This window comes from Podarcis erhardii, assembly GCF_964252035.2.
Source record: "Podarcis erhardii genome assembly, chromosome: 3".
NCBI classification, from domain to species: domain Eukaryota; kingdom Metazoa; phylum Chordata; class Lepidosauria; order Squamata; family Lacertidae; genus Podarcis; species Podarcis erhardii.
Window position 1 is genome coordinate 52,409,511 of NC_138507.1, and position 19,134 is coordinate 52,428,644.

Consider the following 19,134-nt stretch of genomic DNA (forward strand, 5'->3'; position numbering starts at 1 on the left):
ACATGAGCATAAGAAGAGCTTGCTAGATCACGCCAATGACCCATCTAGTCCAGCATTGTGTTCTCATGGTGGCCAACCAGATGCCTATGGGAAACCTGAAAGTAGATCTTCCTGCACTTGAGAACAGAGGGGTGCAATTCAGATCTCCTCTTCCCAGCAATTTCTGGAAAGAGAATAGAGTTTTTGGGAGAGGGTGGGGCACAAGGATGTGCACTAAACCTCTCTTTTCTTCAAAAGTTTCTCTCCCCCCGCCCCTGCCCAAAAAAACTATTGGGGAAAGCAAATGCAGAAGGTAACTATTCCTTGGTGCCACTTCTCACCATCACCACACCCTCAGAAACAGTGAAATGCAAGCATGCAGGCGGAGAAATGTTTTTTCTGTGCCTTTCTCTCTCTCTCTCTCTCTCTCTCTCTCCATCTCTTCACTTTTGCTTTTCTCAGCTGTTTTATGACACAGAAAGAAAAGAACAGAGAATATTGTAGACAGACATGCAAAGGTAAAGATTATTCCTTGTGCATTCTTCTATGTCTCTTTCTCCTCCTTTGCTCAGTTTTTCCATAAAAGTAATTCCAGCTAGGATGTACTCATGAGCTGTATTTGACTTAAAAGCCAACTGTATTAATACTACTAACCTTTGCTGAGTTCTTTATCTCTGTGTACTTCTACCATATTTGCTGGTGAACACGGAACAACTTTAGGAGATTGTACCTCAGAATGTAGCGTCAACTCTGCAGAGAATTCCTGTGATCCATTCCTGTAGTCCAGTGATCCAGATAATGTCCTTATTAATAAATTAAAAAAACCTTTTAAAATTACTGTACAACTCACAAATAAAAACAAGAGTAACAGCTAAATGAACGCTTACACAGAGAGATCACTTTGCTTGAGGATTTCTTTAAGCCTCTTCTGAAAGATTTTTTCACTTTCTGTTGCAGTTACAAATCCACGATCTTTAATTAAGGGGGAAAGGTTATACAGGATGGTTAATACAGCAACAAAGAAAAGACTACTGAATTCCTAAATAAGAAACTGAAACTTCATAGGCATTCTATTAACAATTAGTACCCTTCTCTTTATGTATTTTTTCTAATACTTTTAAGCTCAGAGCAAGCAACATAGTCTGAATTTCAAGCAGCTCTGAGCCAATTTTAAAAAGGTTGTTTTCTTTTTACCATGCTTTTTATATAGTTATAAAAATATTATAAGGAATATAATCTGTTGATTATATCCAAATTTGCTGTTCTAGAAATTAAGTTTCTCCCACTCACAGAATGCTGTTTCCAAATTAGAGGAAGAGCACTGTGTGAAAAAACTGACTCTAAATCCAGAGGAATTCTTCTGTTTGCACAAACATTCTCAAAAACGTTTGTAATCACCCTCTACTTGATGCAGCAACTGATTGTAGGAACCTAGAGCACTATCAAATTATAGCTTGTGGCATCACTTTCAGTTGCTGCAGCCCAAGGATGTGAATGGGATGCTTGCAGTGTTGGGACTGACTTACATGCTCTCTCAATTGTTGCCCATAAGATCTGGTAAAATCTAGGACGGGATTGACGGTATGGGTCCAAGGAGTGATCAGTGGAATGGAAATACACCTAAAGCCTTGAAAAAAGAGTCTCAAGTGGCTTCTGTCGTTTGGAGAGCTTATGCCCAGGTTAGGCTGGTTTGCCAGCTATGGCCATTCCTGGAACAGGTAGCCTGGCCTCAGTTGTCTATGTTCTGGTTATTTCTCATCTGGACTACTGTATTGCATTGTGTGTGGGGCTGTCCTTGAAGGTGGTCTGAAGACTGCAGCAAGTGAGGCTGGTAAGTGGGGCAATCTGATGGGACCATGTGTCAGTAGTCCTAAAACTGTTGCACTGACTGATTAACCATTTTAAAATTAATCAACGAACCAGGCAGCAGCTTAAATAAAGAATGTAAAGTTTACTATCATGATGTCTCCATTAATTTTATTAACTACAGTATTGTATTAGAAGAATGGGAAAGCTTCTTGACTTTCTGATTGCTGTGAAAAAATTAACAACCCAACAAGCAGCAAATGCTTAATTGAGTACTGACCCATCAAACGTACCTGCCCAGGAATTGTGACTCAGAAATAAATATGTAACAACAACTTTGACCTGTTTACCTTGTGAATTAGGAGGACTAATTTGAGAGGACTCATTGTTTTCTCTACGCCGTTGTTTCTCATCATCCCATATCGCTTGCAAACCTGGGTTCCGACCAACCTGGGCTGGAAAAAGTAAAAAATACAGCAAATTCAACAGGAGTGTCAAGCTTACTAAAATGTAAACTGCAAAACCTGTTGTCTGTACAATCTATGCTATTTGCAAGAATTAACCTGACAATATTTTCAGACAATTGCCTCCTCAAAGTGACTACTGTGGTGAGGGGGTGCTATGTTGCTACCCTCCCAATAGCAGCATTGCTGCTGTTTACCATAATGCTGTGGGAGTAACGTGGGACACTGTCTTCAGTACCAGAGTGGCTCAGCTAGCATACCTGTCCCTGCACCTTCCCAGTAAGTGGCAGCAATGCCACTGTTGGGAGGGTAGCGCCGTAGCACCCCACCATCTGTTCCTGCCTTCACCTTGTGTCAATTGTTTATATAATCCCTTCAGTTATATTTACTTACTAGGTTAACTGTAACTTAGAGGTTTTAAATACCACTTAGGATGCATTAGGTTATGCCAGCCTTCCTTTTCTGCTCTGGCTGGGGCAGAGTCCAAAATATGCAGTCCAAAATATATGGAGGAGCAGCTCAGGAAGATTGTGCTAAGCACGCATAAAAAACAAACTTTTTAATGTCCTAAATGATTACACAAAGCAAAATTGTTTACCTTCAATATCCAATCTGTTTAAAATATCAGCAGCCACTGCATCTACTTCCAGTTCACAGGTACTCTGTGGTTCAACACCCTCCAGTATCAAAGAACTGCAATTATATTAAAATTAAAGGATGATTAAAATATGGTACTTCCCACTAAAATTATATTCTCTTAAATTCTATTAGTAGAAAAAATAACTAACTGAATATTAAATCACAATTTATCTTAAATAGTTTGAACATTTTAAAGTAATGATATTTATGCCATAGTTAGATGGTAGGCAGAGGCACATTAGTCATGCACTCTGAATGAACATGTATGCAAATCATCACCTGTAACCTACCTTAATGGCACTGAGAGAAAGAGACTCATTTTACCTAAACAGCACCACTGAAAGAAAGTATCTATAGAGATTTGCAGGCAGCACGGGGCAGAGTATACAAGCAAGTTAGGTTCAGAATATGTCCCATGGGATAAATACAGCTACCGTATTTTTTGCTCTATAAGACACACATTTTCCCCTCCAAAAATTAAGGGGAAATGTGTGTGCGTCTTATGGAGTGAATGCAGGCTCCTTGGCTTCAGCTCCCGCCACACTCCGGAGGCTTTGCGTTGCTTTCGCTGAAGGGTAGGTGCCCCTTCAGCTAAGGCGCAGCGCCCCTTCAGCTAAGCGGGAGGAGAAATGGAAGGGGCTCAGTTTCTCCTGCTGCTTCACTGAAGGGGCGCTGCACAGAGAGGGGGAGAATTTTTTTTCTTGTTCTCTCCTTCTAAAGCAAGGTGCGTCGTATGGTCGGGTGCATCCTATAGAGCGAAAAATACGGTAAGTCAGGATGTATTTAAATAAGTGGTTTGTGAATGTACCGAAAGGGAGAGACATTCATGTGTTCACAATCATAGAAATATAGGCAAGATTATTTTTTTTTATTGTATTATAAAAAATACAATAATGTATTTTTTATATTATGTATTTATGTATTTTTATTGTGTTTGATGTTTTATTGTACTTGTATATATATGTGGAGGTGAAGATATCCGTATGCAGCCACATGTGCTTTACCGTATTTTTTGCCCTATAGGGCGCACCGGCCCATAGAGCGCACCTAGTTTTCAGGGGGGGGGGGGAAATAAGGGAAAAAATATGATTTCCCCCTCCGCAGCTCTGGGAGCAGCGGGCAGGCTGCACGCAGCCTGTGCGCTACTCAGACCTTCTCCCTGCTTTTGCGGGAGGTGGTGGAATTCCCCTACCTCCCGCAAAAGCCCACAGGAGCCGTGCGCAACTCCTGCGGGCTTTTCGACCAGGAGGGAGAAGGGACTGAAACGGCCAGTCAGTCCCTTGTCCCTCCTCGGGGGAAAGCCCCCAAGAGCGGCGCGGTCTTTAAAGGCTGCGCAGCTTCTGCGTGCTTTTGTGGGAGATGGGGGAATTCCCCCATCTCCCGCAAAAGCCCACAGGAGGGAGAAGGGACTGACTCGGCCAGTCAGTCCCTTCTCCCTCCTTGGGGAAAAGCCCCCAAGAGCGGCGCACTCTTTAAAGGCTGCGCGGCTCCTGCAGGCTTTTCGACCCAGCTTGTGGGGCTGGCGGTGGGGGGAAGCACTACTTTCCCCCACCGCCAGCCTCCAAACCAGGTCCGGGAGCAGCGCAAAGGCGTTGCACGCCTTCCTGCTGTCCCCCAAGCCTGTGGGGCTGGCGATGGGGGGAAGCACTGCTTTCCCCCACCGCCAGCCTCCAAACCAGGTCTGGGAGCAGTGCGAAGGTGCATGCCTTCCCGCTGCCCCCCCGAGGCTGTGGGACTTGCGATAGGGGGAAGCGCTGCTTTCCTCCACTGCCAGCCTCCAAACCAGGTCTGGGAGCAGCGCAAAGGCGTCACACGCCTTCCCGCTGCCCCCCAAGCCTGTGGGGCTGGCGGTGGGGGGAAGCGCTGCTTTCCCCCACCACCAGCCTCAAAGAGCAGACTCTCCTGGCTTCAGCGAAAGCAACGCGAAGCCTCCAGAGCGCAGGCTTCGGAGGCTTTGCGTTGCTATCGCTGAAGCCAAGGAGCCTGCATCCGCCCCGTAGGACGCACACACATTTCTCCTTCATTTTTGGAGGGGGAAAAGTGCGTCCTATAGGGCGAAAAATACGGTACTTTTCATGACCTGTAACCTTTCCTGACACATGTGAAGATGTTTTATGACTCTTTGTTTGCTGTGTTTGAACTACTATATAAACATCTGTTCCGAAGTGCCTCGGGGCAGACCTTCTCAACTGGCACATTGAGCTGAGTGAGCTCTGTCCTATTGCAATAGCTATAATAAATGCTGGGTTCCTAAATCTGGATGATGGACTTGGAAATAGTTTCCTTGGGTCCGTTTTTTATTCAAAAGGTGGTTGTTCCTCAACTGGGTAATGAACAAGGTGGTGTAGAGGTGAATTCTTACCGTACAGGAATTGCGCCTAAAGTCAAAATTGTGTATAGTAAAAACACATTAGGTTCAGCAGTGAGTGGGGTTGCCAAAGTAATGTTTCCCAGAACCCCACTCCTTACTTTATATTTATTTTTTGCCACTGGTGTAAAGCTGAATGCACACAAGTGAAATGTGCATAAGTTGAAGACTTACTGTATTTAGTAAATCCTGTTTGGTCAGAACCATATTCTTAACCATGGCTTAACTGGGCCTATCTGTGCTTCCTCCATCCAGCCACCTTTGTCTTGAATCAATCCACCAGTGATAGCAGGTAGACACTGAACCAGGGCAAATATTTCTTTTTCTCACATTTCATGTGTTAATTAGCTAACCAGTGCCTGGACATGTATACTTCCAACTATTTTTTAGTCAGTGGCCACTGTTAATAACATAATTATCAACAGCTATACTTTTAGCATTTCCTTTTCTTTTGACATTACTGTTTACAATTTTCCCCAAATATGCATATATTTCTGTACCTCAGGGTAACACTTCAAGCCTCTGATGAAGTGGAATGCAGTCCATGAAAGCTTATGCCATAACTATTTTTTAGACTAAGTGGTCTCAAGACTATTTAGAGAGAGATATATTCAGAGATGCTAACCTTGGTATTTGATTGTTTTCCCATTGAAGAAGGGTTCTGGTAGCAGAATGTCCTGACAAACTGTATTTATAAGATCCACTTTCTTCTAATACATCACCTACAAACAGATAACAATAGAAAAGCTTTCAGGTACTGTGAACTATTATTACTCTAAACATTTTATATTGAAAGTGATTTTTGTTGTTGTTTCTTTAACAAAACATTCATATTCCACTTGCATTGTGAATGAAGTCAGAATCCTATAACAAAAATAAATGCAAAATCAGTTTAAGAAAGGGTGCTTGAGAAAATACATAAGTATCAGTAGGTATATGATTTTGAATACCAGCTGCTGGGGAAACTTATTATGCTCAGGTCCTGCTTGAGGGCTTCTCATAGGCATCTGGTTGGCCACTGTGATAACAGGATGCTGGAATAGATGGGCCTTTGCTCTGATCCAGCAGGATATGTCTTATGTTCTTAAAACTCTCTAATCCCATTTGTTTGCCCTATGTGACCTTTTCAGATTCAGAGAACACTGGGCGTTGCATAAGTAGAAGAGAACCTACTAATACTTTCCAACAAAGTTTGAGCTTCTAGGGCCTTAGCTTTTTTTTTGCTTGGGTCACATATTTTATTTGTTCTCAATACTCTGTTCCACAGATTGGTCCCTAACCAAACGCCCATTAAAAAAATTAAAAAATTCCTTCCAGTAGCACCTTAAAGACCAACTAAGTTAGTTCTTGGTATGAGCTTTCGTGTGCATGCACACTTCTTCAGATAGTATAACTCAACTGTCCTCTCACAACAGTACTAGTTTCCTGTTGCCTGATAAAAAAAGTATGGTTTTGGAAGAAATTAATCTGAGCCAGACATTTCTGTCAGAGAATTTGAAGCGGTCGCAATCTAGCAGTTGAGGTAAATTTTCTTTGTTTATATTTCTGAGGTTTTAAGTATCTGAGGTTTAATTTATTTTTAAAATGCATATTTTTATCATTGTAAGATGCTTTGAGATTTTGATAGTGAAAAACAGGATGTAATTTTTTTAAAAAAATAAATAAGGGCTAAACCTGCTCTCCCAGTGTTGAAAAGTAGTGTCACGGTAGAGAGTCAAAGATAATTATTGACATTCATGGAAGGAGGAGCTTGAGAAATGTTAACAAGGTCCTACAGGGGAAAGGGGAAATGTCTGTGTACACACATTGCCTCAATCATATACAGTTTCATTATCAGTGGTGTGAAGGCCCAGGGAGTAAAATGGGACTCCCCACATTTTTCCAGTTTTTGCTGGTTTGTTTCTGGAAACTGGGAGAAACAAGGCAGATGAAAGTTGCCACTGTGCAAACTCAGAAGTGGAGCTGATACAGCACTCCTGCCAGTGCATTGCACAACACTAACTTTCCAAATATCTGGCTTCTCCCGGTCTTTGCTGCTGGGTAAGCACTGCCACTACACCCAACTGTCTGCTATGACAGATTCCCTAAAGCAGAGGCTCCCCCATATATATGCACTAAATGCTTTTTTGCCTGCTGGCTATGTTCCTGCAGCTGCTGGGGTGGTGAGGATGTACAAAGAATGTGTCAGCATCTGTGGTAGGGCTGACAGGAGTGTTCCTGCTTCCTCCTCATGTATTCAGTTAATGCATGAGATGGTTGTTGTCTTATCAGCCTTACAACAAATGTAGGGCAGCTGTACAATCTAAACAGCACAACTTTGTGAATAAGCATAGAAAATTACTAGCCTGAAAACAGAATTAATAGCCTGCTGAATTATCCCACTGCATTCCTTTTTAATGTATTTTAATTCTTTTTCACATGTAATAAACATAATCTAAAATACAATAAACAACAATGATAGCAGCTAGTCTGTCATTTATTGTGAAAAGTGTAACAGGATCTTAAAGTTGGAACCACTACTTAGAACCGATTTATAATGCCTATTTAAAGCCTCTAATCCAATAGGTCTCTACCAGTGTTTCCATAGGTTTGGGGAGGTTGTCTTGATTGAGCATCACATCTCATATGGGAGCATTTCTATGCTAGGCGTGGAGGAGGGGGTGTCTCTCCTCTAGCTGCCTACCTGGTGTCTATCCTAGGCACAGAGGAAAAATGAAGCAATTCACCATATTCAGCTGCATGGAATTACTTGTCATCTATGACTGCTGGCTAATGCTTAAATAGGAGGCTGCAGTAGTTCCAATGTAGCTCTGTATATGCCAGCTAACTTCCTATCATCACAAAAATAACCCTAAGAGAACCCCAAGCTGAATAATTTGTCTCTAAATGTGGGAAAGTACTGTGTTTCTTTCCTCAATTCAAACTACATCTCTACACATTACATGGTATACTAACAGTGAAGAATAGTATGGAAAATACATCATTTATTAGAAAGGCAGAATCAATTATCATATCTTGTTTCGCACAAAGTCTATTCCAGAGATTTGTCAAAAACTGCTAAATAATATTTATGAATTGGAATTGCATACCTTTTTTCTTCGCCTTTCTAAACTTGACAGCAGCCAGGTTTATTAGATTCATTCCATACAAGTTGTAATCTATAAAGAGCTGGAGGAGGTAGGGAATATGAGCTTCATGAGGTTGATAGTTTTTATTCATTATGGCTCCACCTTGTAGAAGCTCACACACTCTAAAATGGGAAAAAGTTAGAAATGAAACATATTACCATATTATTTAAATATAATGCTGGTTTAAACATAGCGCTGGTTAAAATATAATGCTGATCAATACTGAAACACAAGCCAAAAGTACAAAATACACTTTTTCTAGCACACAGAATTATAGCTAAACAGTCAAATTTTTAGGCACTAAAACCATGTTCCAAAGAGCCAATTTACATGTGTTATATTTGCAGGAGCAGATATTAAAAGAAGCTGTTTGCATCTGTTTAAGCCAGAAGTTCCCAAACTATGATCCAGGAGCCACCAGTGATCCACAGAGTAGAATTAGAAGCAGCAGCTTCTAAAAAGTCTTTAAAGGCAGCCACTGGCAGAGTGCAATATTGAAAGGTAACAGGGAAAGTGTTATTTTCTAAAGCAGACACATCATATTTTTATTACATTACCTTTTCACCATAGCAGGATTATAAAGGTAGATCTTCATAAATTGTCTTTCTTTTTCATGGTAACCATAAAAAGGTCTGGAAAACAAATATCCAGTAAGGTGTAAGGTTATTGTTTGTCCTATGATCTGTATGCTGAACAACCCTATTGTAGTAAATGGCAGTTCAGCACTTTAGACCTTCCACTAAGCTCCAGATTTGGATATCCTCTGTGCATCATAATTATGGCTGTTTGCTAGTCCTACATGAGGGGCATTTTATCATCCAAAAACTATGTAGTAAATGGACCAGAGTGAATCACAGGACTTGAAAGGTAAGCCTTTGCTTACTAACACAATCCTAGATGGCTTTAAAACAAATCTTTCGCATATGGTTCTCAAACTATCCAGGAAATATTACAAAAGCTTACCAAAAATATAGTATGTTAAAGAATACAGCACAAGTGTACTGGAAACCTATGTAGTCAATATATTTAATTATTTTGTTTAATAAATTTATAGCCCACTTTTTAAAAAAAAATCTTCAGAGAAAGAAAAGTTGGGGTTGAATTAAACTCAGGACATCAAATTTACATGGCATCAAAAGGGCAACTAAACTGGTGAGAGAGTGGGAAATGAAATGACTTACTGGGAGGGGGAAAGTTGTTCTCTTCTGTGTATAAGGATACTAACAAGTATTGTCAACTCAAAGCCTTTGCAGAAGTATTTTTAATACACCTTTCTTCAAGTTACAAGAAGGGAGATTCTTACTAAACATTGGGAAGAACTTTCTGACAATAAGACTTGTTTGAGAGTGCAACATACTCCCCCAGGTGGTTGTAGATTCTCATGGCCATCTGTCATGGATACTTTAGTTGAGAGTCCTGCATTTAAGGAGTTTGGACTAGATGATTCTCAGGATCCCTTTCAACTCTACAATTCTATGATTCTAAATCCTTTATTAACTAACAGTGCTTTATAACCTGAATACCTTATAAGTTTCTTTAAATTTTGTCAACAGCAACTCACGCCCCACAACCCACCAAATTAAAAAGTGATAATAAAGTAATACTTACATTCCATATACTAGTGACACTTTGAATACATGCTGAACAGAAGAGGATGGATTTCCTAAAGCTACATTCAGTGCTCGGTCAATGCTGAATGCCAAATGACGCAGATAATGTTCTGCCAGCTGCCCATAACCATCATATGGCACATACAGGTAAGGAAAAATACCATGTAAATGGAGGCAAGTCTTCTGACCTAGAGGACCAGATACCAATATTTGAGAATCATAAAACTGGAAGATTCCAGAAAGTTGTCAAACCTATTTGCCAAAACAATTTATATGATTCACTAACTTTTAAGGGAAATAATAAAAAATCAAATTAATTCTATTGAAAGTAACCTATAAACATAGATTCATGAGTATATATGAGATATGAACACCTTAAACAAGGTGGATAGTTCATAGAAACAGGTTTACTGTGTGGCCTGTTTTTCATCAAGTTTGAAGTCTACACAATAGTATTTCTGTTTGTTTCTATGAAATTTCTAACAATGCAAAATTTACAATCCTTCTTATTCATCCTAACAGACCTAGAGCACCAAACAAGGATGTCTACTGTCCCAAATCCTCTTTGCAAATGCAATAGAAGCATTAGTTCAAAAACATAAAGTGGCTCCTGGATTTCAAAGTATAAATACAAATGATATGAAACATATTACCAATCAGTCTTTTTGCTGATTATATGCTATTAACACTTTGAACTCTGTACTGACATTTTCAGCACTGAAGTCAGTTAGACTGCTTCCATAAGGTGGGTGGTTTAAAAATAATTATGCAACGTTCGTTATCTTTTGTATTAATTTATCACTTTTAGTGCAGAAGCACTTGCAAAAATCCATTTCATACTTGACTTTGAAATTCAGCAGCTTTCAATACATTGCTATCATTATAACTAAGATTATTTTACAAATAGGTGATAAACTTCGATCCCTTGCTAAAAGGCTTAAGGAATGAAAAAAATGTCTGGAAAATATTGTCCTGACTGGGTAGGAATTCAACATGGCATAACTTTGGCCTGAGATTCAAGTGGCACCTTTTCTCAGTCAGGTTGTACTAGGAAACAGAGTAGCAGTCCATTCAATTAGACTGGGCCCTCACTTTTTTTTGCAGGGGAGGGGAACCAAATAATCATTATGCAAGAACTTAATCTTCAAAGTGTTCCTTGCAGCGCTTATGGAAATAGTGCAAAACTCAAAGGCTGGAAACATTTTCTACTTGAAGGTGGTACCAGCAACTAGCCCTGGATGAAAAATTAATTCAGCAATGTAAACTAGTGAAGGAAGAATACAAAAACATGGCTTCTTGGCTATGTGGTTCCTGTTTATCTATGTTAATTCACAAGATGGAGAGATATGGATGCTGCTCTTATTGTTTTGGCAAACCATCTTTGTATGGCTATGGGTGGCATTATTTGGAGTAGACCAATGAAACTAATAGACCTTAGTCATATACAATACAGTGGTGCCTCGCAAGACGAAAAGAATCCGTTCCGCGAGTCTCTTCGTCTTGCGGTTTTTTCGTCTTGCGAAGCAACCCTACTAGCGGCTTAGCGGCTATTAGTGGCTTAGAAAAAGGGGGGGAGCGGGAAAAATCGCAAAACGTCTTGCGAAGCAAGCCCATAGAGAAATTCGTCTTGCGAAGCGCCTCGAAAAACGGAAAACCCTTTCGTCTAGCGGGTTTTTCGTCTTGCGAGGCATTCGTCTTGCGGGGCACCACTGTACTTTTCAATGGCAGTACTATATATTTTAACTGTATAGGGAAAATACATGAATATAAGTTTATGCATTTTTATGCCATGTTATTTCAAAGGAAAATTACCATATTTTCCTTATTAGGAAGCATTAAAACATTAAATAAAACATAAACCTAATTAAAACAAAATTAGCCAGTCCAGAATGACAACAGAGTAGGTCAGGGAATTTCATATACAAAAAGACCTCATAGATACATACATAGAAAAAATATTGCTCATATACTCAATTTTCCTGTTTAATTCCATGACACTATCACAGATTTTGGAAAAATCCAAATTTGCTATTAGGCACCTGAGAATTCCCTCCCCACTGCAGGAAAACGTTACCATATGCGTGTGTGCCAGCGAGTCTGTTCCTTCCTCCCACAGGACCAACAGATATAATCAGCTCCATGAGAATGAAAATGGGATGGGGGCGGGGTTGTTTCTGTTTGTTTGCTTTACCTTATCTGCAGGTGAGTGGGTGGGAGAACTGTAAAACTGAACAATTCCAAAATAGTACACTGCATTGACAAAAGGCAGTGAATGAATCCAATCAATCAAACTATAACCATTAAGATAAACATGTAAGACATGTTAGCAAAAAAATAGGAATGACCTGAAATCACAAGATTATAAAGCATTTCCTTGTTGTGGCTGCTACTTGGTATCAAGGGATCCTTTTTTTTCTAAGTAAACAGCAATTATAGTAGTATTCCCTGTAGGGCTGGGGGTGGGAATATCTGAGGTGCTAACAGTTTTGATTCTCTACTACACTACAATCCAGAGCTTTATATGTATAGCTGAAAACCATGACTGGAGTGAGGAATCAATATTTTTTGGTGCAGTGGCTTGTAGAAACAAAGAGGCAAATAAAAATTCAGCGTAAGATTTGGAGAAGAAGTTTCAGAAAAAATCTTGACCACAGAATCAAGAATCAGGCCATTCACACTGCTTAAACAAGGAGGGAGGGAGGAGCAGAAAGAGGGAATTGACCTCATATATACTACCCAAACTTCGAGTGAAGGCAAGTTAGCAATGTGACAAAAAATAAATAAAACTCCTTTGGCATGTGGCTGCAGTTTGGTAAAAGCAAAGTATAGCATTCTACCAATTTAGTGGGGTTTTTTTTGCCTGCATAGGATTTATACATAGGCCAAATGACTGATAATAAAATGCAAGCCAAGGATAAAGCAAATACTGACTATAGTACCACTTTCTCAAGAATTTAAACTACTTTTCTCTACTTGTTTATTTCTTATTATAAATTATGAAACTGGAATACACATTTCCATTACAAGCTAGCTAATCTTTTTTACTTTCTTATTGTATGAAAATAGTATTAAATCAGTAAAAGCAACACCAAGGGCTACTTCAATATTATACACCAGTAAATTTATGTTTACCAGCATGTGTACAAGGGTGGGAGGAGAGACCAGCTGAGGCCAACTTCAGCTCCCTGGTGTATACAGCCATATCATATGTACAGTGGAAGCATGCATTTGCTGCAAACACTCATTACATTTTTAGATGTATATGTAAAATGCTTTACATACACATGCAAACATATAATTGGTGCAGCAATGTATTTGATGCTCATGTGTCCATTATTTTGTTGTGTCCAATATAACACAGTAATCCTGGAAAGAAAATCTTTTCTCCTACGTAAATGAACACTTCAGCATTTACCTGATTTTTCCAAAATCAATGAAAATTCCAACACAAATATATTTGTTTTTCATTAAAACATGTTTCAAACAATATATATATATATATTCAACTGGCTTTAAAGCTTTTAAAGCAAGCATTTCTGAAGAGGGATTCAACAACTGGAGTGCCACTGCCCCAAATGCGCACCCTCCAGCAACCACCAGTTGCATATCATTTGGTGAGGGCACCTGGAAAAGGTCCTTCAGAATCTGGCTAAGTATATATGGGAGGAGATAATTCAGGTCACCTTGCCACAGCTATTTAGAACTTTAAAGGTTAAATCAGCACTTGGAATTATTATTAAAATTTCTGTGCCTCCCTGGGAAGAGCATTCCACAAACGGGGAGCCACTGCAGAAAAGGCCTGTTCTCATGTTGATGCCCTACAGACCTCTTGTGGAGGCACACGAAAAAGGGCCTCAGATGATGATTGAATTGGACCTGGAAACAGAGTTGAAGTCAGTGCAAATGAAGATGTACTGATGTAATTCGGTCATGTTAACCAGTCCCTGTTAAAAACCTTACTGCCTTGTTTGGAGGCACCTGAATTTTTCAGACCATTTTCAATGGCAGTTCCACATATAAGAAAATACAATAATCCAAGACATGTATTCCCCTTTACTAGCTATTGCATTGGATTAGTCATGGTATATGTGGTACAGTTCTTATCCCCATCTTCCCCTGATACAGTGGATATTCAAGAAAATAAGTCCCTTTACTTTATTGACCCTGCTGTGCAGGTAGGGCAGCAGCCGATGGAACAAAATTCCCTCTTCACCAGGATTGTTGTTTGTCTCTGTACCTCAGAGCAGCTACCAGCAGGCCTTTGCTACCCTTCTCCCTTACCATTCTCACCCTACTGCTACTAGAAGGCGTTTGTTGCTAATGTGTCAAGTGCTATACAGGACATAAAAAAGTTTTATGCTCTTTGCACTATACAGGTGTCTAGACTCTAGACATAGTGAATAGCTTAAGGTCAGAGAGAAGTATGCAGACGAGGACAACCAAAATGATCAAGGGTCTGGAAACCAAGCCTTATGAGGAACAGTTGAAGGAGCTTGGTACCTTTAGCCCGTAAAAGAGGGGACTGAGAGGAACTATGATAGCCATCTGGTTTACTGCAATGCACTTGTGCTCAATCTAGGAGCTGCACTTGTGGGGCTTCACTTATGTTCAATCTAGGGGCTGCGGTTAGTGCAGAATGCTGCAGCACAGTTGCTAACAGGAGTGAGACCTTCTTCTGTTCTGTGATCTGGGTGTTCATTTGCTACTGGGCCAAGTTTATGGATTTACTATTACTGTAGTAGATAAAGCCCTTACCAACTTAGGACCTGCGTTTGCCTCTACACAGTTCCATCCTTATTTCAGACATCATGATATATGAATATATCGTGATGTTTAGCTGGTGATATGTCACTATGTTGAAAACCAGATATTGCCCAGCCCTGCTGTTTACTTACAGGATTGCTTTACCACATATATGCCCACACAGTCGCTTTGATCTGTAGAACAGGCACTGTTACAGGGCACATAGTACTCGTTCAGCGCGCACACACACACAAAGTCGATCTCTTAGCATGGTGGCACAAACATGTTGGAATGCCCTGCCTATTAACTATATTTGCTATAGTCTTTTCATTGTCTACTTAAAACATTTTTGTTTAGGTATGCCTAGCCAGCAAGTAGTTATATGTGTTTTATATATTTTTAGCTATTGTTGATTTTAATCATCTTCTGAATATTTTTAAATTCCTGTTTACACAGTCATACCTTGGATCCCAAACGCCTTGTGAGTCTAATGTTTTGGCTCCCGAACACCACAAATGCGGAAGTGAGTGTTCCAGCTCGAGAACGTTCTTTGGAACCCGAACGTCCAACACGGCTTCAGATTGGCTGCAGGAGCTTCCTGCAGCCAATTGGAAGCTGCACCTTGGTTTCTGAATGTTTTGGAAGTTGAACAGACTTCCGGAATGAATTCCGTTTGGCTTCCAAGGTACGACTGTAATTGTTTTTAGCAATAATTTTAATGTTTTATATTTTGTAAACTACTTTGAGCTTTCTTTGTTTTCAACCATCAAGCAGTATATTTATATTTTTTAACAACATATATAAAATAAAATAAAAATCTGAAGTGTGGGATAAAGAACCCTTTTAGTGGATGTGCCTCAGCTTGAAAATATTCTCCCCAGAAAGCTTCACCTAGTGCCCACTTTGATGTCTTTTTTGCAGCAGCCAAAGGCCCTTTTATATTTTAGGCCTTACATTGTTTTTGAGCTAAAATCTTGCTGAAGAATTTGCCTTTGCAAAGAATATACATGTAGTAGGGACATTCAATAGCTATTTGGTATTCTCCTCATTACTCCCCATTAGAGGTTAGCTCATTTTCCTGTTAAAGGCAATAAAGTTGTCAAGGGGAAACTTTCCAGTGTCAGTCTGCATACAAAATTAAGAAGCAACCATGATAATACTTATCTCCAGCCTGTTCACATGGTTGGCTGCTCATTTTCTTTCCCATCCAGAGAAAATACAAATGCTCCCCAACCAATGAAATGCACAAGATTCAATAATGCAAATAATGTATTTACCAAAATTCAAATTGAGTAGTTCATGTATAAATCCCTTATCCGGCTATGATCACTCTAGTATTATATTATGCAATATATTGATTGCTTCACTGTGAGGTTGCATGCTACATCCCGCAGAAAATTAGTTGCTATGTAGAGGATTCCGTAAAGAAACTGGTACTGCAGTTCTTTAAATGACCACTGCCCTAAAACCAGGCAGGGAAATTTTTGTAAATTGGAAGAGCTGCCCCTCCCCCCCATCAGCAATGCCTTACAAAGGCTAGCCAACAGAGACTAGTAAAAAAAAGTTGTGGGTTGATGTATTTGAGGGACACACTTGTAAGAATACTCTGGTCACTGTTGTCATGTTGGATCTTATGCAAGTCATGGGAACACTAAATTGATGAGGCATGAAACTTTGATAACAATGCACTAGCTGTAGATTTTTAAATCTTCTTCTTTGGTGATCACTCATAGCCGAGTAAGATGGTCTTCCAAAGACAAGGTTACAATAGCACAGCTATATAATACTGGTATACTGAGGCATGGTACAATGACAAAATAGTAACTTGACAATTTTTGTACTGCCAGATATGCAGTCATTATATGAAAATTCTGTTCAATTTCAGTGAGACTTCCAGTCCATTCCTATGCAGATTTACTGAAAGTAACTTCCACTGAATTCACTTTGAATATTATTTGGCTTATTCCCAAGTAAGATTGTATAGCAGGCAGCTTTAAGGATGTTGAGAAGCGCTGCTCAAATCTTTTTCCATTCTGTAGCTCTCTCAAGGAGAAGTATCAGGCTAATCTTTAAACTTTTTAGAAGTAAAGAACACCTTATTCCACAGGCCATTTAAAAGTGCATACCATGTTATCAGGGAATTTTATTCAATTACTCTTTATGCTACATTGTTCAGGGGGAGGGGCTTTGCCGTAGTATGTTCCATTGTCATACAGGGATGGACAATTTTTATCTTGGCTTGTTGTCAGCCCTCACTTGTGGTTGCCTCCCTTCTCTCATGCCCTGTGGCATATACAGAAAACTCTGGGATAACAGAAAGGTGCTTTCTGGGCATTCCTAGAAGGCACTGAAGTACTGCCCCCCCCCTTTTGTAAAAGTCCAGTGGGAAGGAAATAAAATATCCTCTCCATCTCACAAGTTGCCCATGAATTGTAGAGAATTCAGTAGAAAAGGAGGGTTTTTTTCATGTCTTTTGTTGGGCTTACACAGGACATATATTGCTTCTCCTCCCCATTCTCTGCACTGGGTATGCAGGGATGTTCACTGCTGCTGCGGATGGGTGTGTAAAAATTTCCAAAAGTAAACATCATAATTGATCACAGTACTCAGGGCGGGGGGGAGAGCCACACTTGCTAAACAAGAAGCTACATTTAATGCATAAAAACCATGCTGCTTCCACAGCTTCCTTCATACTTATGAATTATGGAAACAATTACCCAGTTTACATAACACTCAAATATTCTCCCTTCATATAATTAGTCTGAAAACGAATTCAAAAAAAGTAGGTGAAAATAACATGTGATGTATTAACTTCTGCCAATAATATGTAGAATCGTAGAAAAGCTATTAATGTTTTACACTAGCATATCTTGTCAACCTACTTCCTTGTTATTCATTACAATATTTGGCCTAAGTCTGAACTATTGTGTCATTTTCTTGTGTAAGTCCAGTCTTTCACCATGCAATCAATATCACTGTGTGGTATCATCAATATATACGTGGCCCAGCTGAAACACAAACTGTGTAGTTGTCCAGGTCACTTTATGGCTACCAAAGGTTTATATAACATCGACTAAAACTAGTTTGTTAAAACAGTAATGGGAAATTATTATTATTATTATTTAAAAGACCCAATAACAGTGGTTAGCTTGACTGGTGGAGCAGGAAGATGACAGAGTAGAGAAAAATGAAAAGAACAGAATGTAGTAATATATGGATATTAACAAGGAATTTTGAAAGGAAAACCAGTTTTAGAAATTTTCTGAGGAATTAGAATAGTACTCCTGCAGTGGAGACAACAGCTCTTGTTTACCAACCCAGCGAATTTATGAAGTTTGCAGACTGACAATTTAAAGGCCATGGATTGAAAATGTGCCTGTTATGGATGCTTAATGAAACCTTCATGAAATAAGAACACGCTCGGGAACTTCCTACATGTGGGGTGGAAATTCTACAGCTGAGGAGGTTATGCTTTAAAACAGACAACAACAATAAAAACCTTCCCAAGATGAGTTGTTGCTCAGCACTGCCACTAGTATGAAATAGCCCTGTTTATACAGCTGCATTTCATTACGGCTTATAATATTTGTAATACACGGGGGCGGGAGGGGAGCGTATCCATCCACTTCCAGCAGCACAAGCACAGGATACACTGGCAGTGCACCCGAGACACACCAGCAGCAAGTAGAGCGCCCTCCACCCTCCGACCACCTCCCATCTGTGCAACTGTCAGGGGTCAGCGGCGCGGTCGCTCTCCCGGCGTTGCCTGCGTGCCATAGCGAACACAATAATATACAGACACACCGCGGCGGGGGCTGCTTGCCGCCGCCGCCGCCGCCACCAGGCGGGGCCCCGGCCATGGGCGACTTCACTCAACCGCAGCGGCCAAAGGGGGGGCGGCGGCGGCAGGTAGGTGAGGCACCCGCTGCAGCGCGCCAACACCGCAGGGAGGAAAGGCAGCGCCTGTCACTCAGCCAGTCACAAAAAGGAGAGGCAGCTCCGAGAAAAGGGCTGCTGCGCTCGCAGGATTCCCGAGCCGCGAATGGTTTCTCAATGGGGCGGAGGAGGGGGAACCTGCTGCACCCCCGACTGGGCGGTTCTCTCTCTCTCTCTCTCTCTCTTACCTGCCGGGGTGGCTCCGAAGACTCTCACGACGGGCACCTTCTTGACGGGCGCCTCTCTGAAGTGGGACTGGCAGGGGTCCAGGCCGGGCAGAGGGCTGCTCATGTAGTAGTCGGCGGTCACGACCCTCACTGAGAACATGTTCGCCACTGCGGGGGGAGGCGCCCCTGAGGGCGACCGTTGGGCGCACCGCGAGGCTGGGGTGCACCGCCCCCCACCCCGCACTTACGCCTCCTCAGGCGGCGGCGGCGGCGGCTGCTGCTGCTGCCACCCCG

The 19,134-nt window shown here is 40.8% G+C and overlaps 1 protein-coding gene across 1 annotated transcript in view; it reads right to left on the reverse strand.

Annotated features, from left to right (window-relative positions):
* The window catches only part of REV3L (REV3 like, DNA directed polymerase zeta catalytic subunit), a 59,822-nt gene extending 40,701 nt beyond the window's left edge, over positions 1 to 19,121 (reverse strand). The window contains exons 1-9 of the mRNA XM_081856645.1: positions 18,862 to 19,121; positions 9,993 to 10,182; positions 8,942 to 9,016; positions 8,346 to 8,506; positions 5,882 to 5,978; positions 2,848 to 2,942; positions 2,136 to 2,240; positions 867 to 951; positions 634 to 782 (exon numbers count right to left, since the gene is read on the reverse strand). Of these exons, the coding sequence (XP_081712771.1) occupies positions 634 to 782; positions 867 to 951; positions 2,136 to 2,240; positions 2,848 to 2,942; positions 5,882 to 5,978; positions 8,346 to 8,506; positions 8,942 to 9,016; positions 9,993 to 10,182; positions 18,862 to 19,000 (1,096 nt within the window). The 5' untranslated portion in view covers positions 19,001 to 19,121. The remainder of the gene's footprint in view (positions 1 to 633; positions 783 to 866; positions 952 to 2,135; positions 2,241 to 2,847; positions 2,943 to 5,881; positions 5,979 to 8,345; positions 8,507 to 8,941; positions 9,017 to 9,992; positions 10,183 to 18,861) is intronic.
* Between the last annotated feature and the right edge of the window lie 13 nt (positions 19,122 to 19,134).